Consider the following 25,795-nt stretch of genomic DNA (forward strand, 5'->3'; position numbering starts at 1 on the left):
CATGCTAAAAACAAACGAGAAAAGAACAATGACAATGATGGATAAATAATACAATAATTGAAGCAAAGTAAACAACAGGTAATTAAAAAAAATAAAAAAATTAGTAGATAATGAGAAAGTACTAATAACAATATTGATAAGAAAAACTAAACAATGCTCAACTACTTAATATCTTCTTTCCTAATCTTCAACCTCGATATCTTCTTTCTTTGAGGGAAAAGAAAAACAATACATTCCCTTGAGTAGTTTGCTAAACTTTTTAAAGAAATAATTCTAGGTTGTAAAATTTTGTAACAAGTGTGATTACATAATTCGTATAGTTTTGAATTATTTTATTTTAGTTGCTTTATAAATCGATAGTTGAATTCACACTAAATATTAAATAGGCGTTTGGACATGAATTAGTCGATAAAGTATGGATGAGAGTCACATCTATATCTCAAGCATGTTTAAGACCAATATTCACGTCATATCCAACAACGAAATTGACAAAAACAAAAAGTGAAAATTGATAGTAATTCTTGATTATCTTCTACGTAATCATAGTCCTAATTATTCATTGATTATTTAGGAGAAAATCACGCAACTGTCACTTAGATAAGTATATATACTAATTAGACCACTACTCAACAAATTATTGTTCTATTTGAACTTCAGAAATTTGTAAAACAATTAACAAAACTAAGTAGGGGGTTGAGTTTAGATTTCAAATATTTTTCAATTCATTTAGAATTTTTGAAATTGAAATTGTAGTTTGATAATATTTTTCACAAAGAATATTTGGAAGAGCTAATAGTAAAAAAATACATTTAAACTATTACTTTTTAGTGATCGAGTCATATCTTAACCATCCATTGTTCTATTTACCTACCTAATTCATCACATATTCACAAATTTTAAACCTTTACTATCATTCTCTTTATATCAAAACACACCTCGATGTTGAATTGGTTTGCACGCGCTTGTTGTTAATTGGGAGCAAACATGTGACCAACTCTCAACATCCAGGTGTGTTTTATTAAAAAGAGAGTGATATTTTAAGAAGGTAACAAGAACAATGAATACTTAATGTATGAAATTCGCTAAAATTGATGGTTTAACTGTGTTTTTGACCATTAATTACTCAAAATAATGCTTATGCTTGAGTATAACATGTTTTTCAAAGTGAAATACAACCACAAGGTAATGTTTAACGTGCAAAACACTAATTTTTAAATAAAGTGAAACATTATTTCAGAAAAAAAGTGAATAATTTTTATGGTCAAACATGACTTACAATATCACGGAAAGATCGATCCACCCTTAGCTTACAAGAACAATATTGCTCATATATATGAAAAACAATTTGCCAACCCATGCATATTGTATTTTTCTTTCTATTTTTGGATATTTAATTAATTAAGACTGAAATTTGAAACTACCAGCTGAAAATCCACCATCAACAAGAATGATCTGACCAGTAATATGTGAAGCAGCAGGAAGACAAAGAAATGCCACCAATGGAGATATCTCATCAGGTTCTGCTATTGGTTTCAATGGTGTTCTACACATCAATTCTGAATAATTCCCCAACAATGACGGGTCAATATCCTCCTGTCATCAGAGTCAGAATCTCAATTTTATGAATTTTGAATTTTAAAATAACGACTTTAAATGTTAATAGGGACATTACCGCTTTCAAAATGCTAGTTTTGACAGCGAATGGAGAGACTGTATTAACGCGAATTCCATCACTAGCCCATTCGCATGCCAAAAACTTGGTAAGCTGGTTGATTGCACCTATTCAAAATTCATAAAATTGAAATTAAAAACCGTTTAATTAATTTCATCGTCAATATATATATATAGTCTAATGATATAAAAGAGCGTAATTTTACCTTTAGAGGCTCCGTAGACAGAAAGAGCAGGGAGTGCTAGAGAACCAGCAAGGGAGGAAATGAAGACAATGCTAGCAGTATTTCCACATGCTTTCAAAAGAGGATAAGCAATTTGAGTGATGTGGAAAGGTGACTCCACATTGGTTCCCATAATTTTTGAATAATCTTCCACACTTATATCTGCTGTTCGTTTTATCATACTTATTGCTGCATTATTCACCTACAATAAAATAATATATATAAATTGAGACATAGCGTTTTATTCTTAACGTGAGATTTTCAAATTTAAATTTAATCGACTCTAATATAAATATCAGATATCAAAATGTGAAATAAAAATGAGTACATTATATAAATTGGGATGACCCTATATGTCAGTAAGTAGTTATAGGAGATGGAATTAGCTATAAATACGAGAAAGTGACGTTGAGAATTATATAACATTTTAGTATGACAATTTTGTCTTTATCATTTATGTTGTTGGAAATTTGTCACCTAAATTTGGCTTTATGCCACCCATAGTCCTATTCTTATTTCACTTTACATCTTCCTTGTCTCCAAATGACCACCTTGTTTACGTAACTATGTCTGCAAAATTAAGCATACTAATTTTGACGTCCTTTTAATACATTTATTTATCTAATTTAATTAATTCTACATAGGATGTTTTTACTATTTAAAGAATTACAAACGTTAAAAGTACTTCTTTACATATTTAATACATGCTTTTAATTCTCAAAGTAATAAAGAGTTGTAAAAGATGTGTTTTTAATTAGTAACTATTATGTACTTCAAGAGCTCCTTCTCATTTAACATATGAAGTTGGTCCTTTTAACCAATTTCTAAGTTTTTAAATAATCATGTATTATACTTTCGTGACCGATTGTAGGTACCTCTTTGAGGTCATACCGTCATTTAATCTGTGGAGACAAACACGGTGACAAATTCTTTAACTAACAATGTAAATAAAGACTTGGCATGAGTTAAGTTGCTTGAACTTTTCAAAAATATTATTACATTCGCGTCAGATCCTTTAAAAATGCATTATTGAAAGATTTGATACATACTCGTTGATATTTTTAAAGAATTCGAGCAACATAGGACATGATTACCAGTTGAGAAAGATGTTGTATTTTGGAGCGACCATTATTTTCATGCTTTATTTACTTTCCGCTAAGATTATTATGATTTTGAGCCAACAAGATCAGTTCCTTTAGGCTTTATGTTCTAGTAAAACTTTTTAATTTGTACTTAATAGAATAACTTACTTTTCTTTTACAAAACTAAAGAAAAAAAAAAGATTCATCAAAAACATTTATAGAATATTAGAACACATCGATATGATCTTTTCACTAACTAATTAGAAATTTCACATTCGAACAAGAAATTTTTAGTAGCTCTACACAACATAATCCAAATTAATCTGGCCGGTGGGTATGGTTTAATACCAACAAAAGAATGACTTCTTTTATAATAAAACAAATTAAATCGAACATTACTAAGAAGTTTGGCTCTAGTACTCAATTCATTATTTTTTTTCTTTCTTCTAAATATTTTATTTAATCAAAAATCAACTAAGGGTGTGACTTAGTAGATGAACCTCCTTTAATCGGAGATCTTTGTTTTGAATTTTGAATATTGATTTTTTTTTTTATGACAGGAGTGTTACTCTCAAATGGATCTTAACTGGCTTTAATTCAAAATACAAGTACCGAACCCGAGATGAAAAAAAGAAAGAAATATTTAGTGAGCAAAGACTTACCAGTATATTGAGCTTCCCCTCAAAAACAGAGGAAACAGTGTGAATAAGCTCTTCTCTCTGTTCTTTAGAAAATAAATCACAAACAGAGCCAGTCACCTTAAATCCTTTTGCTTCCCATTCTTGAATCTTCTCATCAAGTTCTTTCTTGTTTCTTGAACATGTATGAACACTTGCTCCAAATCCTGCCAATTCCTCCACTATTGCACTCCTAACAAAAAAGAGAAGCAACATCAGTTGTAGACACGTAATTTTTGACCCTCGACTATTTAAACTTACCCGATACCTCTGGTTCCTCCAGTAACTAGAGCTGTTTTCCCATGAAGGGACCATTTCTGGACTCTGTTACTACTACTGCTACTCTGTTCTTCCCCTGTCGCCATCGTAGCCATCTTTAATTTTCTCAAGAATTCAAATTTTCAAGATCCAACACTCTCAATATTTTCTTGTTGCAGAATGCAGCAATGATAATACAAGAAAGGGCTTTATTATTTATAAATACATAAGTTCTTCCCATCCTAAGATTTAATAGAAGATCAGAAGACAAAGTCAATGCAAATTGATCAACGGCTAGAAATGATGGAGGGGATTTTAATGGAGATCAACGGTTGTAAAATATGCATCTATTTATTTGTTTATTATTCTCTTAGTTTCCTAGATACTTACCATAAGTCAATACGAGTCCTGAATATGAAGAAAATCATATTTGGAGCATTATTTAGTCGGAATTTCAATACAATCTTCAAATACCGAGAATACAGACTCCAAACATCGGAAGGAAAAAAAACTAAGCAAAAAGGTGTTGAGTGGTTGGATTATGGACCAATGATTTTGATTATGTTTTACTTTTGTGTAAAACTAACAAATTTTACATAATAAATGAAGATCTTGAAAGGGAATTATAGACATAAAATTACTTTTGAAGGAAGTTAACTAAAGAAGACTATAATATCTTGTTATCAAATATCAATCTACATTTAGCCAAAAAAAAGAAGCACAATAAAAAAATAATTATACAGATAATACCAGTTAATTAGAAATTGTTTTAATTATCTTAATATGTTTATTTAGGTCTAATAGTTTCATGGAGTCTTGTTGGTCTACTAAATTCATATTGACAATTGGAAATATAGAAAAACTAGTACTTTTCATTTTTATTTTGTAAAATGTTGAAATAAAATGAATTCAAACAAATAATATAATTAGTAAGTATTCATATGGTTAAGTATAATTGTTTTGGGACTGAGGCATAAGTTTACTTGGAAGAAAGAAGAGGGTAGTCAACTTATTTCATTAAATTCACTACAATAATACGTCTTACTTAGTTAAAGTTCAATTAATTGACTATCAATTTTAACCTTAGTGACAAGGATTTAATTTTCCACCTTATAATTTCCTCTTTCGAGTTTCCATCCCCCAACCCAAATTTCAACACTTCTTCATTGGCAGATATAACAAAGAACGGCTGCAATTTATATTCCCATCCATCTACCAAATGCTATCAATCATTTAGAGGTGGCAAAGGGATCAAATAAATAATTGGATCATGATCCAATTTGCCCAAAATTTACTTGGATCAAAACAGATCGGATCAAGATGAGTTAAACTACTAGCTACTTGATAAGAACTCATGACCCAACGATGAGATCACTTGAAGATATCTACATAGAATAAGTCGAGATTATTACCTTGATTATGAGATAATAAGCTCAGGGCGGAGCCACCTAATTTTATATATATAATATTTTAATTTGAAACTTGACAGCAAATAACACTGGTTTGATACTTCCTAAAAACGTGATTTACAATTTTTAGGTCTCACTAGTCACTACTTGCCAATATTAATATAGAGGTTGTAGAGTAAGAAATCAGTGACTTCTACTAAATATTTCAAACTTCATAAGTCGGTTTAATATAAGAAGGAAGTATTTGAAATATCCCTGAACTTGATGCAAATCATTAGTTTCTTTTCCGAATTATTGACAGTCTTAAAAACATTTTTCTAATTGACTACTACACTTAGATACACCCCCAAAGTGCAACATGACATAACAAGTGGTCTCAAACTCTTGTAGGAGCATGAAACTCTTAATAAAAAGCCGAGATAAGTATTGAAAACACCCCTAAACTTGGCGAGAATTTATAAGGGGTGTACGTACTTCACTCATGTTGCATGATCAGGTGTATTTGAGTTCAGTTAGTCAAGTAAAGTGGTGTTTTTAAGATTGTCAATAATTAAAAAATGAAACTAATAATTCGCACACAATTTAAGCATATTCATAATAGTTTTCTCTTAATATAAGTGAAATAGGATATATATTAGGGCGGATTTTGGGTAATTCGGCTTGAGTTAGGTCAAAAGCTTAAAATGTATTCATACCATCATCATCTTCAATTGGATAGTTTTTTGGAACCTAACAACTTTTGTGCAAAATTTTGTATTTGTATGAAAAATTTATTAATTAATAGATAAGAAATACAATTTAATTTGAAAATCCACTAATAGAGTGTATTGTTGATCCAATATAAAAAAAATGAACTTCTTAAGCTTTGCTGCCCTTTTGTCTCTTTTTATTTTTAAATTTTAGATAAATGAGAATTCATAAATTTTAAATTTTAAATTCTGAATTTACCGATATCGATGAATTTCACCCATGTCTAACAAAGTAGTGGAAACATGCAAAAGCTTGATACAAACAAATAAACAAATTGATAGCCAAGAAATTTGGCAGCAACTTGAAATTAAATCAGAACCAAACTACTTGTCTAAATGAATTGAAAAAGGAAACAACAGCAGCCAAATTGGGAGCACTGTGTTTGGCAGCAAAGAAACATAATTAACAAGAAGATATACTCGAAGTAGCAATATGCGGGATCGTTTGGTTAGGAATAAGTTATCCCAAAATAAATTGTTTTGAATAAATTATTTTCAAATAAATTATTCCATCATGTATGTGAGATAACTTATTCCATCAAGAAAGTATAAATAGTGGGAACAATAATCTCAAGACAACCTACTAGCTTCAACCAAACGCAGAATAAAATAATCCTATATTTTATTCATCAAATTATTATACCTAATACCTCACATTAAACAGTATTTTAAACTTTTTTTTCTATGTTCAATTACTACCTCTCATTGTTGACTTAACACTTAACAGTAGCACTCTATCAATTTGAACAAAAAAAAAAACAGAAACATAGATGTTAAGAAATCAGCAAAATATGTCTAATCAAAAATAAAATAGTAACATAAAAGTTAGGTGTCCAAATTTCCCCCTTAATCCCGACAAGGTGACCACCTAATAATATTGGTTATATTATGGTGATTTTTTCAAACCAGTAGTGCAATATCCTTGGGGGGGCAACTCAATTAATACGCACATAGCATGTTTTTACTTACACTATTTGTTTGAATCATAAAATGTAGACTAGGCAATCTAGTGAATAATAAAGACACTTATGCCAATGTGTGGCTATAAGGAACCACCCAATGGGGAAATAGTGAGAGTGAACTAGTCTTACATATTCGTTCGGTTCTAAAGTAAGTACTGTTACTTTAGAAATTCAAAGTAAAATTTAGTACCTTTTTTTAACTATTACTTTATACTCTTAAATAACTAGTACTTCTTATTAATAAAATGTTCAATTCTCAAAAATATCTCATAAATAGAGATAACTTGTTAGTATGTAAAATATACCTTCTATTTTTTTTTTAAAATGGCGATAGTGAGCTAAAGTAACTTTTGATGTAGAAGAAATAACATAAATACACATGGATTCAAGACAAGACAGAACCAATATCAAGCATGAGTTATTTTAAGAGCAACAACCTTTTTCTTTCTCATTTATTTTTGCACTTGACCTTGCACTATTGAGAAGTTCTAGGTTGATTAGGGATGGCAAAATCAAACCTAATCCGTCCAATCTGTTTAGGTTTGGATGGGTTGTTGACCCGTCCATTCATTATCTCAACTCATTTCAATCCATTAAAAATTGGATTAATATGTAATTCGAATTGGCTCATGGTAAATCTTGTCAAAATATTTTTAAAAAACTTTTTAAAATTTTTTTGATATGTTATATATAGTCATAATAAAGGAATTTTTTTTATTAGGTACTAAAATCATTTAAAAGAACAAATAAAATAATTAGGCTTAGTTAAAATTGGATTGAATTGGGTCTTGATCTCAGCAAATTTGAGTTGAATTAGGTGATCTTGACTCAATTATTGTCTTAACCCATTATAATCCATCCAAATTTGACCCAATCCGTCCAATTACCATCTTGACTCAATTATTGTCTCAACCCATTATAATTCATCCAAATTGACCTAGACTTGTTTATTTTTTCTTTGGTTATGACGAGAAGAAAGGCGAATCTTGCTAACCTCCTAAGATTTTGTTAACTTATAGGTGAGATTTTTGTCTTTGAAATTGATTCTAAAGAAAGATTAATATTATGTATATATGTATCCATTCCATAAGAAAACAATTTTATGTAAAATTAAAATAATAAGGGAAACATACAAGATTTCAATTATAGCAATCTATAACATAATATAATCATTTAAATCGTTGAGGTGATCGACTAGACAAGATTAGTGCCAAAATGCGAATAATTTAGATATCTAAGCTCATTATTATTAGAGATGGAATAATCAATCATACTCATACTCATAGAACAATTAAGAAATAATGGCTACCCCACCCCCCCACCCGCATCCAAAAAATAAAATAAAAAAACTATCATGTTTTTGCAAGTTTTATACTTTATTATATCTTGTTTTCATTGGATTATAACTTTCAAAATTTTAAACCCATTGACTTGATGCAAGACAAAGTGTTTGTTAAATCCTCTTTTAGAGGTGTGTGAGGGGAAATAAGAATTTCATCCATACCACTTATATAATGCTATAAGCCACAAAATTAGATCTATAATATTAAGTTTGTAAGATTTTCATTTTATCCTTGAAAGTTATATAGTCTATGGCGAAACATAAAAAAACATAACTTAGAAGTTTTCACACCTATAAGGCTATAACACTAATCTATAGTATCCAAATTTGAAATTAATCTAGATGCAACATTTTATTACCATGAGTGTTCCTTATAAAATCTACCATCTTGACGACGTCCAAAATAAAAGCCATCCTCTTGCACCTTCCAATAACATCCATAGAGAAAAGGGCCAACGTATCCACAACCTCTAGATATCTCTTCATTAATAACATCGAAAAAATTGCTTTCTCCATTCCAATAATAAAAACAATAGTACGATGTAACACTGATAGAAGTAAACATATACTCTTCAGTCACATTCATTGAGTGAGTTCCTAGTTCATGATTTTCATAATCTTGACAACGAAGGGTCAAAGGTGAAGTACCATTTGGAAGGGCATTAACAATGTTAACTTGATAACTAGGAATATTTGGGTTCAATTTTGAACTTCTAACTAGTGCAAGGCTAAGTGCAAATATGAATGAGAAGAAGAGACAATTATTGTTCTTGAAATAACTCATGCTTGATACTTGAAGATATTATATTTAATGTTGAAAATATGTATATTTGTGCTTGTATTTATACATGAGAAGAAAGGTGAAAATCTTACTAATTAACTTCATTAATCTTGACACTCATTAATATTATAGTGTTAGTTACCATTGATTTCGATGCTATTAAATTTAGAAAAAGAATCTTTTTTTAATAAGGAAAATTTCACTGACACTCAATATTATATTGTAATTTACCATTAATATCAATGGTATTAAGGTTACAAAAATATCTTCTTCTTTTTTTTAAATAATCAATAGTACTAAAAAATGGTGTGAATATAGCCCGACCATGTGAAAGGGAATATCCCTATTTTAATGCAGTACATTTATTGTCTAACAATTACTCGCGGTATGTAATAATATTTGTTCATTATTAACTTTGCACACTTCTTAAGAAATTATAAATAAAAGGATAATTTTACTATATCACCATTTGAATATAATAAATACAATTTCTTGAAAAATGTAACAAATGACTATAAGTAATGATGAGGTAAATTAGGAACTAAGTGTAAAATTTTGTCCATTATTGACTTGACACACCCCTTAAGAAACAATAAATAATAGAGGTAATATTACCATATTGTCCTTTGACTTTATTAAATTTAATGCTTTGAAATATGTTAGATGATACTAGTAAATAATATTTAATAACAAGTGTAAAATAGACACAAAGATAAATTATCTCTTGATTTTCTAAATTGGATTTTTAATATAGTGAATAACTATGGTTGGATGGAGGGAGTATAATGGACAATTATTGTTGGACTGAGTATATTTTTCCCTTTTTGAAGCCTTTGTGCTAAATATGCATGCTTGATACTTGAAGTGATTATATTTAATGGTGAAGATATGTATATTAATTCGTGCTATATATTTATCCATGAGAAGAAAGGTGAAAATCTTGCTAATTAACTTCCATAATCTTGACACTCAATAATATATACTATAGTGTTATTTACCATAAATTCCGATGCTATTAAATTTTTAAAAAAATCTTTTTTTAATAAGGGAAGATTTCACTGACACTCAATACTATAATGTTACCATAGTATCAATGGTATTAATTTTACAAAAAAAAAATACCTTTTTTTATAGTCAATAGTATTAAAACGGTGTAAAAAGAGCTGATAGCCCGGCCATATGAAACAGAATATCCTATTTTAGTGCAGCAAAATTATTGTTCAAAAATTATATATTGCCCTTTTTTAAGTCTTTTCTTTTTTCGCCTTTCTTATTTCCAAAAAAATATATATAACCACATGAAAAATATTAGAAAACAATTTCTTTATTTGGTATGATAAGTAATGCTATATTCAAATTAGGAGAAGTGTTTATTAAATATAATATGAGAGTAATCACTTATCTAAGAACTAGTATCAATTTACAATTTACGCAGAATAACCTGAATTTCAAAGCATCATTTGTTGATGGCATGTATTGGAACAACATTTGGTTGATTATTGAAAGTCTTTTGATACATAAAAATTATCATAATTCAGGCTCAACCAATGTAATAATCAATTATTAAACGTTCAAAACATGCTTATCTTTTCTTGTGTCATACGTAGTTTTGATGATATTAGATTCAACCATACATAATTGGTACGTATCTTTTGTGTGTCATAAGTACAAATTATATAGTAGTTGAACCTAGTATCATAAAGACTATTTTTAAGAACATGTTTAATTTTTGTCCAAATCATTTGGTCAAAAGCTTATTTAGAACTAACTATCATTTTTCGTACTTACTGTGTATTTTACCCATACTTATTGTGTATTGTGTAATATTTTTATAAAGTATATTGTTTTTAAGTTAACAACAAGAATTTGATGGAAATAATGATATTAGGGTTATTTCAAGTCAGTAAGTTAGCCATTTATATCTAATACATTACCTTAGATCTCGTTGCATAAGAAATTTTATCTAATAATATGAATATTTGAGTACTCTAATTCATGGTTTAAAATATTTTTACCATTGAAAAAAAGACAATCTTATTTTCCTTATATATTTATAAAGATTTTGCACTCTTTTTTCCTGCAAATTTCAATATTTTTTTAAGTAAAAGTAAATTGATAATCCAATATTACAAAATTTTTAGGACCCCGAAATATTTTTTAGGTTTAAACCAAAAGCTTTACTAGCCTCCATTTTGATTCGTACTTGTATCACATAATTTAATTTGATGTCATCGTATATATAAAAGGAATTAGAGTTTAAAATTTGATTCATATAACGATGTTAAATTAATTTATACAACAGAAAAGATTCAAAAGTATCCCTAATATATGAAAAAAATGACATACATAATGTCCTCCAGCTTTTAGATCTAAAAATATCCACACCTTTAATTTTTGACTTAAAGGATACCCCTCAAACAAATTCTGAATCATGGACAAATTTTGCTCATTAAAATAGTATGTGACCTACTATTATGATTTGTCACGTTTTTAATTCTGAATTAAATAAAATCCACCCACATTTTAGTCCTGACAATAGTTGATCAAACACTTTCGGTTAAATTTTTGTAAGAAATTTTGTGAATGTTTTCAAAGGTTCATTACATAGATAATTTAACCACTTAAAATATATCATCTCCTTCAATTATACAGATTAGCATCAATAAGCTGTAAAACCTCGTATTTTTTCCAATTGATAATTGTGTATAAATAAAAGAGATGACAAATTTTATATGGTTAATTTATTTATGTAATAAGCACTTGAGAACAAGCACAAAAATATTTTCAAAACTTAAATCTATAATGTCTAATAGGAACTTAGGATATTCAATTGAAACAAGTCATAGTTTGAATGCCTAAATGAAATTAATTGATATTTAAGGAGTTATCAATATATTAAACCTTATTAAAATATAGGCTATGGCCTATGGAGATAAAAATAACTTACAAAACAAATATTTAGAGGTTATAAACTGTATGAAAATTAAGAGGTGTGAATTATATGTTTATCTTTTTTTTTTTTTTCAATTATCAAAACTACATAAATCCCAATATATATGATAAGAAAGGTGAAATATATATATATATGAGATTTTTGTCTTTGAAATTGATTTTAAAGAAAGAATATTATGTACATAAGTATCCATTCAATAAGAAAACAATTTTATGTAAAATGAAAATAATAAGGGGAACATACATGATTTCAACCATAGCAATCCTACATTATAGAATCATTTATATATACTCATACTCATAGAATTAAGAAATAATGGCTACTCCACAACCTCTAGATATCTCGTCAGTAATAACATCGAAAAAATTGCTTTGTCCGTCCCAATAATAAAAACAATAGTACGATCAACGATGTAACATCGACAGAAGTAAACATATATTATCTGAGTTCCTAGATTATGATTTTCATGATTTTGAAAACGAAGGGTCAAAGGTGAAGAACTATTTGGGAGGGCATTAACAATGTTAACTTGATAACTAGGAATTTTATTTGAGTTCAATTCTGAAGAAATATGAATGAGAAGAAAAGGCTAATATTGTTTTTGAAATAACTCATGTTTGATACTTGGAAGTGATTATATTTAATATTGAAGATATGTATATAAGCAATATATTTTATTTTAGTTTTGCACTAATATATAGAAGCGAATATACGTTCTATTTTATTTTATTTTATTTCCCTTTTTAGTATGATATGTGTTTATAAATTATTAAAAGAATATGTTATAAATTGCGGAGGTTTGAAGAACCCCTCTAGTAATCTCTGGTCTTTTTCTAATGTCCAGGAAAACATCCCTTGAGTACATAAATCATGTCATAAAATTAGGAGACACTCTTCTTGGTTTAGTATCAAAATTCAGGCTTAATCAATGCCATCCATTAATTATTGAACCGTTCTGAAGGTATCTATATTTTCTTGTGTCATATGTAGTTTTGATGTTATTAGATTCGATTACTATGCAATTGATACATATCTTTTTTGTGTGATAAGTATAAATTGTACAGTAGTCAAACCTAGTATCATCAAGACTAACACTACAAAAACGCTCATTTTGCAGGGGTTTGATCGTGGAGGGCCCACTAATTTTATAAAATTGCGGAGGTTTGAAGAACCCCTATAGTAATCTCTGATCTTTTTCTACTGTCCAGGAAAACATCCCTTAGAGTACATAAATCATGTCATAAAATTAGGAGACACTCTTCTTGGTTTACTATATATCAGAAGCTCTCGGGCTAAAGCTAAACCACTTGAAAGCTACCGAATGTGATCAAGGACAAACATTGGTATGTCATTATTACCCATCCTGCCCACAGCCAGAGCTAACTCTTGCTTCTGGTAAGCATACAGATCCTGTTTTCATTACTTCAACATCAGATTGGTGGGCTCTAACCAATGGGTCGTCGATGTTGAACCGATTGAACATGGTTTGGTTGTTAATATTGGTGACCTCCTTCAGGTTTGCAACAAAACACAACTTTTTTATTCTCATATTTTCACAAATTGAAAATTCATAGAGTTGTAGGGTGTGTTTGGTATGAAGGAAAATGTTTTCCTGGAAAACAAGTTGATTTTTGACTTATTTTCTCATGTTTGGTTGGTGAGTAGAAAATATTTTCCGGAAAAGATTTTTAGTGTTTGATTTATGAATGAATTTTTTTTTTGAGAAATATCTTTTATTTTTACTAGGGTAGAAAAATAATTTTTGAAATTGAAAATATTTTTTAAAAACGAACTTAAATTTTTTTGGAGGTGGGGTGGGGGTGGGTTGAGGGTAGGCGTAAAAAATTGAAATTTTGAAATTGAAAATATTTTTGAAAAACAAACTTAAAATTATTTTTTGGGGTGGTGGTGGTGGTGGGGGGGGGGTTGGTAGGGGGGGGTTGGTAAGGGGGTGGGTGGGTGGATGGATGGGGGGTCGAGGGTAAAGGTGAAAAAATGAAATTTTGAAATTGAAAATATCTTTGAAAAACAAACTTAAATTTTTTGGGGGGTGGGGTGGGTGCGTGGGGGGTCGAGGGTAGGGGTGAAAAAATGAAATTTTGAAATTGAAAATATTTTTAAAAACAAACTTAAATTTTTTTTTGGGGGGTGGGGGGCTGGGTAGGAGGTGCTGAGGAGGGGGTCAAGGTAGGGTGAAAAAATAAAATTTTGAAATTGAAAATATTTTTTAAAAACAAACTTAAATTATTTTTTTTGGGGTAGGGGTGGGTAGGGGATGGGTGGGTTTGGGGGGGGGGTCGAGTGTAGGGGTGAAAAAATAAAATTTTGAAGTTGAAAATATTTTTTAAAAACAAACTCAATTTTTTTTTGGGAGGGGGCGTGGTTGATTGAAGATCGGGATGAAAAAATAAAAAATTGAAGTTGAAAATATTTTTTAAAAAAATAAAAAATTGATAGTGGGTGGGGGTAAAAAATAAAAAATTGAAATTAAAAATATCTTTTAAAAATAATTTTTAATATTCTTTTGGGAGGGGGGGGGGGGTAGGGATAGGGGTGAGGGTGGGTAAAAAAATTGAATTTAAAAACAAGCTTTAATTTTATCTTTTTTGGGGGGTTGGTTTAAGGGTAGGGACAAAATAAATTGATTTTTTCAACAAAAAAGTAATTATAGTTTGAAGTTGGTATAGAGTTTTGAAAAATGTTTTCCTTAAGTTTTAAAGGGAAGTCATTTACCTTAAATTTGAGGAAAATGAGTTGATTTGGAAAACATTTTCCAAAACATTTAACCCAACCAAACATGAGAAAATTGGAAAAACATTTTCCGAAAAATGTTTTCCTTCATACCAAACACACCCGTAGTGAAAAATGTAGGACCAAGGATTTTAGTGGCATATTTCTTCAGTTTTGTATCTCCAAAGATGTTTGGTCCCATCAAAGAGCTCATATCAGAAGAAAACCCAGAATTTCAAGTAGCTAAGTTTTTCTCCAAGCCTTTTGATAAAACTGACACTCTTGATCTTTTCAGACTGTGAAGATAGACCAAGCACCACGTCGACAAGCAGCAGTAGCAGTAGCAAAAGCCATTTGAAAAGACTATCATCATTCGGACAGAACAATGTCAGAGTTTACGATATATTGATAGAGATGGTCCAAGTTCTAACGGATCTGGACTTGCTGATTTTAAGATCCTACATATATATGCTCTGATGGTGGCTTGTTAATGGATGGTTAGTTCTCATTTTTTTCTCATCTCTTAGATTGAGAGAATAGAATAACTATGTGTTTTCAAAGAATATCACCTCATTCATTTCCCCTGTAGAGCTCACATCATATAATTGTTCAGTTGAGGAGTAACTCTGATCCCTTATTTATTTTCGGTGAACACATGTAGTTCTGAATTGTTTAGAGGATTTTGGTTGTACGGACCACACAAGTCCTCGGGGTGTTGAAGGTTAGTGTCTGTTATATTCTAGGTGTTTTGATGATCCTCACAAATGCAAGGACTTGGTCTTTGGCAGAGTGCTCTCGTCTATATACAAATGGAGTACAACTGTAAAGCTGTCATGTCAGGTGGTAGGTGAAAAGTGCAGTGTCCTACACCAATAGGAAGAGCGGCCGAGATTGTATGATTCAGTGTCTCACAAATGCAGGGACCTGGTCCCATGCAAAGTTCTCTCGTCCAGATCTATAATGGGGTACAACTGGAAAGCTGCCCGCGTCAGAAGTTAGTGAAGCCATCAGAAGTACTACACCAATCAAAAGGGACGAGGTTGTTTGTCCAATGTGTATTAACTCTTTATGGTTGACTTAGTCAGCATGACAAACAACAAACTAATTCATTCATTCAAAAGGAGAAAGAGCCAGCACGTCTTCTTAAACTTACTAAGAAAAGTCTGTAAGGGACCTGGTCCCTGCAAGACTGTATACGTGAAAGGACGACAATACAACTGTAAAACTGTCACTTCTGATGTGACAGATGCACGTCTTTACAGAGAAGGCATGCTCTTAGCCAATGGGTTGTCCCAAGGAGTTTGTGTTCATTTTTATTATATTATCTCTTTCCAAAATACACAAACTCAAGATTTGGCAAACTAAACTTGGATTTTCTCTGAAAATTCATAAGCTTGAAAAGAAGGCCATCTTCAAAAAAGAACATTGCTCAACTCAACAAAGGGACCTGATAGAGTGAAGAAGAGTCTTTGTTGTATTTAGAGCTTTGTGTCTCATGTGCTTACATTGTAAATCTGATCCTAATCTATAAAGGATTTAGATCTTGTTTCAGTTTCTAAAAGTTTAAGTCATCTAGAGTTAGGTGATTTAGCGGACAACATCATTGTTGCTTAGTTAAAATCTAAATTGTTCAGAGGGTGGTGGTTTAGTGGGCGGTGTGGTATCCGCTTAGAAAAATCTATATTTATCAGTGAGAGTTAGTATAGTGGGCAGTGTTGTATCTGCTCTGGCTCAGCTAAGTGATAGGAGGAATTGCTTAGTGTGGAGATTAGCAGGCTAATCTCATTTTGTAAACTGGCTTTTACTTTTGCTTGGAAAAGATTAGTGGAAGCAGTTTGAAAAGTCTTGTTGAGAATAGGTCGTGGTTTTACTCCCTTGAGCAAGGAGGTTTCCATGTAAAGTTATTTGTTCAATCTTTACTTTCAGCACTTATTTTATTGTTTGTTATTGTAACTGTGCTGAGGACCTGGTCCCATCAAAACAAGTGAACGCATATTTTAGTTACTGTTCTTGCTGAGTCAAGGGACCTGGTCCTTGACTGATAAGTGGACGCATACATTCTAACAGTGTCTAAATCATATAATCGTATTGTTGCAGGAGGATCTCTATTACCCTCATCCATTGGTTCAAGATTTAATGTGGGACAATCTCTATATATGTACCGAGCCCCTATTGACTCGTTAGCCTTTCAACAATCTGACAAATAAAACACTTGAAATTGCCATGAAACACACACACTATGAAGACGTGAATAGTGAATACATCACCATCGCTATTCAAGCACTATTGGCTAGTGAGATGTGTGATGAGATATCATATACTCTTACAAAAGGACATGACTTTATAAAAAAAATCTCAGGTTGGATGTTAGATCATAAGAATAACAACTCTTTCAAAATATAGACCTTATTAATGTAAGTAACTTCTTGCAGGTGAAAGACAATCTTTCTGGTGATTTCAAAGGGATGTATCGACATATCTAAAAATGATCATGGACTTTCACACATCAAAATCATGGATGACAAGTATAGGATTGCACGGTCGAAGGATTAACGGTACCTAACTTTTCAATGAAATAAGATTTCAACTTCTTGTATTTGCTGTAAAATGGTACTATGATAGTGCTAGTTAAGTGGCCTGATATCTTCTTAATTTCGTTTCTCTAGTGCTGCCTTCTCTACTTTACAATGCCTCCTGAAATCCAGAGCGTTTGTATGATCAGTGAATGTTATTACAGCGGAACGGAATCAACAGATGCCACTAAATATGATAACGATTCAGAGACTCTTAAGTGCAGCCTCATCATACACGAGCCCGAGAGACATGCATGATCCTTCTCAATGCTCATGTAATTGTCCATGCCTATAGCTTCCCAGTCAATATGTTGCACAATACCAGCAACTTAGTTCACCAACATGATCATGATAGTGTTGTGATTGTAGTGTTTCCTGGACATCTAGTCTATTCACCTGCGCCATGAGAATTTGTAATCGATCGCCAATTCTTGTTGACACAGGCGACTGGGAGCTGAAGTGATTTTCTGAAAGGCAGATCAACGTAATTATATTTTTTTTTAAAGAAGTTGTGAGTTAAGTTAAACTATTAAAGCCTCTAAAGAGTTTTTATCAAAATCCTACAAAAGTATATATGCTTAGTATCATATTCTAACTTCTACTTCTTCTCAAAATATTATATTGAAGTAGGTGGAGAAAGGAAATTCACCTTGACCTAAACCTAGAAGAGTCGTCGTTGATCCTTGCTATTTCGACTGGTTAGGCCAAGATGGCCTCTGGCCAATCTGTTTCGGAGGTTGGTCAACCTCTTAAGACGTACGCGAATGCATTGAAATCCAATCAACAAGTGGAGAAGGTGGTTGTGCGCAAACCAATTTCGTATTTGCATGGCGAGCCCATTGTTATATGGGATCAGAAGGAGGTGGACAACATGATTGTTCGTGAAAACTTGCAGTTTGATATTGTGGGTAAATTCTCCTATGGCTATCCTGATATCCGTGAGTTACGGAGGCTTATCCCAAAGCAATGTGAATTGAAAAGGGAATGCATAATCGGCTTACTGAGTAATAGACATATTTTGATTAGGGCGTCGCTGTTGGAGGATTATGTGCACCTTTTATCAAAGTCCGCTTTTTATATTACTCACCAACAGTGGTCATATCCCATGAGGACGTTTAAATGGGATCCCATGTTCGATCCGAAGAAAGAGACAACTATGGCGGTGGCGTGGATATCCTTTCCGTCTCTTCCCCCGAATTTCTTTTGCGAAGAGGCCATTTTTTCACTGGCCGCTGCGGTAGGGAAGCCTTTGCAAGTGGATGTAGCAACGAAGAATAAAACACGACCAAGCTGCACGAGGGTTAAGGTTGAAGTTGACTTGCTTAGTGAATTCCCAAAACGGATCAAGATTGGCATCAAACAGGAGGATGGGGCAGTGCTGGAAAAGTGGACACCGATAAAGTATGACTACGTTCCAAAGTATTGCATAACGTGCTCGATTCAAGGGCATGATGAAGGCCAATGTTATGTGAAACACCCAGAGCTTTTTAAGAAGAAGAATATCAAAGGGGGGGGAACAAGAGGACAAGGATAAGGGAAACAAAAAGCATAAGAAGGCAAAGCCTAAAGAGGGGGCACAGAAGCAGCTGGACACCTAGCCTGAGGGGTTTGTGGAGCAAAAAAAGAAGTTTGGGGGTGCAAAGCAACAACAACACGCTAAGCAGTGGCAAGTTAACACTAAAAATAAGTTTGCCAATTTGGGTGGGATAGAGGATGACAGTAATGAGGTACAGGAAGTACAAGGGAATAAAGTTATCACTGGAAAGTTGTCTACAAAGGCATGGGTAGAGGGACGATTAAAGAACGTGGACAATAGTGAAGGTGTTGGGGACAAGGGAAACAATATCAACACCAAGGTTGTTAAGGATAAGAGGGATGAAAATATTTCCCAAGATGTGGGGAACAAGGGCTCTACTAATCAGGGTCAACAAGATGACCTTGTTGACACAACTACTAATGACAATATCAACATGGAGGGACAGAATGACTTGGGGGTGGAGATAAAGATGCCTCAAGATTCACAGGGCTTAAAAGAAACAGAGGAGGACGCGGGGATCGAAGATAATATCAACAATGCATGTACTTTGGGGGATCTATCCCCTAGACAATCTAGCAGTTTAATAGCCAAAAGGGGAAAATCCAATATTCCCCTTCAGGTTCAGACAAAGGGGCAGTAACGGTAGGTCAGCAAGTAGTGACCAATGATAGACAAAACTTTATTTTGGAATATTCGATCAGTTAATACCCAAAATGCATTTGGGAGATTGGTCGATCTCAATAGAAGAAACAATTACAATTTTATTGCTCTTATGGAGCCTTTTCAGGCTCCGAGGGAGATTCATAATTTTAGAGTGCGGTTAGGATTTGACAATGCTTTTGTCAACAGTTCTGAGAAAATATGAACTTTTTGGCGGAATGAATGGGAAGGGATGGTTGTGCAGAATGCTATTCAACAGCTTACAATGAAGTTTTCTTGGGGCGGGAGGATTTTTTTCATTACTTCAATCTATGCTAGGTGCGATGCCATGGAAAGATTGGAGTTATGGGAAGAATTATAAGAAATAGATACGGCTGGTTCACCATGGCTTGTGGGGGGGGGGATTTTAATGTTATTTTGAACAAAGAGGAGAAGCTTGGTGGTCAGGAGTTCTCACAACATGAGACAACAAATTTTACAACGTGCATAAACTCATGTGCATTGACAGAGGTGAGATTTACTGGGAGTAAATACACGTGGTGGAATGACAGAATTAACGATGCTTGCATTTTTGAAAGGCTAGACAGAGTGTTGGTCAATCAAGAGTTTCTTGATGCCATCCCACAAGTGGAAGTGCAACACTTGTCCAGGCAAGGTTCGGATCATGCCCCAATCCATGTTATTTGTAATTCTTTGGTCCGTAATGTGGTGAAGCCGTTTAAATTCCTTAATTTCTGGTGCAAACACAAAAATTTTAAGAAATTGGTAAAGAATTGCTGGAGTATACATTTTACAGGGTCCCTATTTTTGGAGCTTCATGTAAAGATGAAGAAAGTAAAAAAAGGCCTTGGTGGAGTTGAGCAAAGTAGAATATGGGAATATTTTTGTGCAAATTGCAACATTGGAGAATGTTTTACTGGTAAAGGAGGCTCAATTTGAATTGCTGCCCAGCCCAGAAAACAGGGCAGAATTGTTCAAAGCGGAGGCTGAATTGAAGAAGTTCCTCAAATTAGAGGAGGACTTTTGGAGACAAAAGGCGGGAATGAAGTGGTTCGTGGAGGGTGACAAAAATTCTAAATTTTTTCACTCGTATGTTCAGGGCAAAAGAAGGAAATTACACATAACTGAGATACATAATGTGCATGGGAATATCCTTACTGATGATACGAGGATAGGGGAGGAGGCCATTACTGTTTTTCAACAACAGTTTATGGAGACTAATATTAATCAAGACTATTCTATGCTTGACTATATACCTTTGCTCATATCTGGGGAGGATAATGATGCTATGATTAAACTCCCAGACATGGAGGAGGTGAAGATGGTTGTGTTTTAATTGGATGGAAATAGTGTTGCCGGGCCGGATGGGTTGTCGGGACTATTTTTCCAAGAATGTTGGGACATTGTCTCCCAGGATGTCACCAATGTAGTCAGGGCCTTTTTTTGTTGACAAACTTTGCCAAGATATATAACTCATACTAATTTGGTTCTACTTCCAAAGAAAGATCTGGTGAGATCATTTTCAGACCTTAGACCAATTAGTTAGTTGCTTTATTAACAAGTCATTTCAAGGGTCCTACATGGCAGAATTATGGCAGTTTTGCCAAAGTTTATTTCTCCTAACCAGTCTGGATTTGTAAAGAGTAGGAGTATCTCTGAAAATGTGCTTTTAGCTCAAGAGATCATTGGTGACATTAACAAAAGAAACAAGCATACGAATGTGGTGGTGAAGCTCGACATGACAAAAGCCTATGATAGAGTCTCTTGGGTCTTTATGACAAAAGTCCTGAGGAAATTTGGGTTTTCGGAGGTGATTATTGACATGATTTGGAGGCTGCTTTCAAACAATTGGTACTCAATTTGTATCAATGGGCAAATTCATGGATTATTTCAGTCTACTAGGGGTCTTAAACAAGGGGATCATTTGTCCCCTACACTGTTTATAATTGGTGCAGAAGTTCTGTCTAGGACTCTTAATGCTCTACATTCTGATTCATCCTATTTAGGGTATGGGCTTCCCAAGTGGAGTCCCAATATTAATCATCTGTCATATGTAGATGACACAATATTATTTTGCTCTGGGGACAGGGGATCTATTATCAAAATGATGATGGTACTGTGGAGATATGAAGAAGTATCTGGACAGTTAATTAATATGGCTAAAAGCTACTTCTATCTTCATGAGAAAACTCCGCTGATCTGCTCTATAAGGCTGAGGAAGCTTACTGGGATCAGGCAATGGGAGTTTCCAGTGACTTACCTTGGATGTCCGGTGTTTTATGGGAGGAAAAAGAGCTCATATTTTGAGGATTTAATGAGGAAAGTGGCTAGAAGAATCCTATCATGGCAGAATAAGTTTCTGTCATTTGGTGGAAAGTTCATTCTCATAAACCATGTTCTTCAATCTATGCCTATGCACATTTTGGCAGCTCTTACACCCCCTAAAGGTGTCATAAGGAAGCTACATCAGCTTTTTGCTAAATTTTTTTGAAGTGCCACTAATGCAGAAAAGAGAAAACATTGGGTGGCTTGGGAAGAGATGTGTTATCCTGTGAATGAAGGAGGCATGTGGTTTAGATCTTTGGAGGTAATAAATAGGGCCATGCATGCTAAGCTTTGGTGGAATTTTAGAACATCTGTTGGATCTTTATGGAGTGTTTATATTGGCAATAAATATTGCAAAAAAAGGCATCCTGTTTTGGCCGTGGGTACAGGTGCCTCACAAGCCTGGAGAAGTATGATTAATGGTCGGGAGGAAGTGGAGCCTTATATTTGGTGGCAATTAAAAAATGGGAACTCTAGCTTCTGGTTTAACAATTGGACTAATTTTGGGGCTCTATACTACACGGAAGGGGAACTAGCAGTCGAGGAGGAAAGATAAGCTAATATATTTGCAGATACAGGGTCCTGGAGTATTGATGCTATTGAAGGGGTTGTTTCTGTGGAGATGACAGATATAATATTGAACAGTATCCCCCCTCCAATTGGGAATGAGATTGATAGGGCCTGGTGGACTGGCAACAAATCTGGAGTATTCTCATCGAAGTCAGCTTACCAGATAGTCAGGCCTAGAAGAAACAAGATAGAATGCTCTCAATTTATTTGGGGTACGGGTCTCCCTTTCAAGATCGTCTTTTTTCTTTGGAGAGTCTTAAAAGGTAGGGTTCCAACTGATAACAACTTGAAAAGGTGTAGGATCCCTATAGTGTCTACATGCTATTGTTGTGAAGAAACTATGAATCATTTGTTCTTGACTGCCCCGGTAGCTTGTAAACTATAGCAGCATTTTGTGTTAAGCACAGGTATCAAGTATACAGGTAACCAGCTATTTCCAGCTCTGAACAGTGTTTGGAAGGGAGTGGAGGGTATGAAGGCAAGACATATAATCAGGAGTATCCCAGTAATCATCATTTGGGAATTGTGGATTAGGAGGAATCAGATGAAGCTTGGCAAACAGGTATCATACTATGTTGTGAAAGATAGATATGAAAGGATGATACACTGGCTAATTAAAAATCACTATCCGAATTGGAAGGATGTCCCTACAAAGTGGCTTCAAAGTTTTGACAGAATTCAGCAACAGAAAAAGCAACTGTTCTTTAAAATTGTTAAGTGGAAGTTGCCTGGAGCAGGGATGCTCAAATGCAACACGGATGGGGCCTATAGGGGGAACCCTGGGATCAGTTCTTATGCTTTTTGCATAAGAAATGACCAAGGTGACCTCATTTATGCTGAGGCAGATACCATTGGGGTTGCTACAAACTTGATTGCGGAAACCACTGCTATTTGGAAGGCTTTACAGTTTATACTGCTTGGCATTTGGCAATCCTTGGTAGTGGAATCGAATTCTCTGACTCTAATAAAAATCCTAAGAGGGGAATCGAAGATCCCATGGGAAATCAGTGGGATGGTGGATTTTTTACGCAGTCATTTGCAGGCGAGAAACATACAACTAATACATACATTTAGAGAAGGTAATCAACTTGCAGACCACTTGGCAAATGAAGCATTCAATCATGCAGTGAAGGTGCAATACCATAATTTTAATCAATTACCATGTGTTGCCAGGAAGATATTAAACATGGAGAAATCCCAAATCCCATCCCTACGGATTAGTACTAAACCTATTTACACAAAGGAGATTTGATACAGATTCAGCACACAAAACATAAAGCCATGATGCATGCAGTTATGACAGAGGTACAAAAGCCATTAAGCATCAAAAGGAGATCTACGCACAAAAAAGGATTTATAGGAATGGGGTACAACAGGCATACTATGGGTTACAAGTTATGCACACAAAAAGAAGGGTCAGATATCAACAACAAGCTCAGTCAGGACTAGGAGGTACATGTAGATCCAGAGAAACGCCAGGAGCTGAAAAAGAGCAAGAGAGGAATCTAGTTATACAAGCTCAGATGCGATCAACAAGCAAAAGTAGGGGGAAGAAAGCTTACAAGTCAAAAGGCAGGGACATACATGAGATGCGTGAGTCTTGCACCATTCGAAGACTTGGCCATGGAGGGACATTGCAGAGGGCACTGGAAAAGTCAAAAGTGGCCTCATCTTGAAATGGAAGGGGAGGAAGGGAGAAGATACCTACATGACACCAAGGAGAAGCACGATGAACATGAGGAAGCCGTCAACATCGTGATATTGGAAAGTGAAGGGAAAGTGGTAGATGTTTTTAGACAAGAGATATTTAATTATTCCTTATGTAATGGCCTAATGTTACTTGGGCCAATATTTTTCAGACATGTTAATTAATTAATAAAATGGGCCGCATGCCCGATAGTTGATTAAAAAAAAAAAAAAGAGTTAGACATTGTATACATAGAGACAACATATCAATTTTTTTTTGTTTTTACGTTCTTTTGGTTTAAAGAAAAAATTTATGTTTTACTTCTTCCTGACTTGGCTAAATCTTTGTATTTTTTATTCCATGAAATATATTATTCATTTAACTATGAATGTATTGATTTAATTACTATAAAATTAGCATGAAGATTAATTGTATCTTAATTTTATATAAACTACAATATCTACGAAATTGAATATAAATTTTCATGAAAAGTATTGCGGAGGTTATAACCCTAACAAAATAAAGTACTAAAATTCAATTACTGAGGTTATAAACCCCTACGAAATAAAATAAATTTATTTGCCAAAAAAAGGTTACAAGGTTAAAACCCCCGCTAATTGTCTGTCACAAATTGATTGCGAGAGTCGCTTAAAAACTGCTACAAACGCTGAAATCATGTAACAACAAATTGTGGGGGTTCTTAACCCCTGCTATTTGTAATTTTAACCCCCGCAAATTGACCCTTTTTTTTGTAGTGTAATTTTAAGAACATGTTTGATTTGTGTCCAAATTATTTGATCAAAAGTTTATTAAGAACTAATTATCATTTTTCGTGTTTACTATATATTTTATCCATATTTATTATGTAATATTTTTAATTAGGTACTCCATTGTTTTTAAGTTTACAACAAGAATCTGATAGAAATAATCTTATTAAGGTTATTATAAGTTAATAAGTTAGCCATGTGTAGTAATACAATAGCTTAGATCTTGTTGCATAAGAAATTTCATCTAACTAAATAAATATTTGAATACTTTGATTCAAGATCTAAAATATTTTTATCATTGGAAAAAAGAAATAGTCATTCTTCCTTATTTTTTTAATAAAGATTTTTGCACTCTTTTCTTTCTTGTAAATTTCAATATTTTCTTAAGTTAAAATAAATTGATAAACCTATATTACAAAATTTTAAGGACCCCAAAAATTTTAAGGTTTAAAACAAAATCTTTACTAGTCTCCATTTGATTCGTACCTATATCACATAATTTAATATGGTGTATATTTATAAGGATTGAGACTATGAAATTTATGAGATTCATATGACAATTTTAAATTAATTTATACAATAGAAAAGATCCAAAAATATCTCTAATGTATAAAAAATGACTCACAAATAACGTTCTTCAACTTTTAGATCTGAAAATATCCTTATTTTTTAATTTTTGACTTAAGGATACTCCTCAAATAAATTTTGAATCAGGGTCAAATTTTACTCGTTAAAATAATATGTAAACCTATTATGATTTGTCATGTTTTTAATTTTGGATCTAGTAAAATTCACCCATATTTTAAAGGGCAAATTACAGAAATCACATACTTTTGAA

The 25,795-nt window shown here is 32.9% G+C and overlaps 2 protein-coding genes across 2 annotated transcripts; one reads left to right on the top strand and one right to left on the bottom strand.

Moving 5' to 3' along the window:
• Positions 1–1,218: 1,218 nt before the first annotated feature.
• LOC125827387 (tropinone reductase homolog At5g06060-like) lies at positions 1,219–4,096 on the bottom strand. Its single transcript, XM_049506704.1, has 5 exons — positions 3,916–4,096; positions 3,640–3,847; positions 1,878–2,097; positions 1,673–1,779; positions 1,219–1,593 (listed from the first exon to the last, which is right to left on the bottom strand). Exons 1-5 carry the CDS (start codon positions 4,026–4,028, stop codon positions 1,399–1,401), a joined length of 843 nt encoding a protein of 280 aa, XP_049362661.1. The 5' UTR covers positions 4,029–4,096; the 3' UTR covers positions 1,219–1,398.
• A 17,103-nt stretch (positions 4,097–21,199) lies between these two features.
• On the top strand, positions 21,200–24,179 carry LOC125827465 (uncharacterized). Its single transcript, XM_049506780.1, has 5 exons — positions 21,200–22,055; positions 22,116–22,322; positions 22,506–22,715; positions 22,911–23,430; positions 23,798–24,179. The coding sequence occupies exons 1-5, from the start codon at positions 21,200–21,202 to the stop codon at positions 24,177–24,179; spliced, it is 2,175 nt and encodes a 724-aa protein (XP_049362737.1).
• The last annotated feature ends 1,616 nt before the right edge of the window (positions 24,180–25,795 follow it).

The sequence above is a fragment of the Solanum verrucosum genome, unplaced genomic scaffold (genome assembly GCF_900185275.1).
Source record: "Solanum verrucosum unplaced genomic scaffold, falcon-dt-bn FXZP01000138.1, whole genome shotgun sequence".
In the NCBI taxonomy this organism is placed as follows: Eukaryota; Viridiplantae; Streptophyta; class Magnoliopsida; order Solanales; family Solanaceae; genus Solanum; species Solanum verrucosum.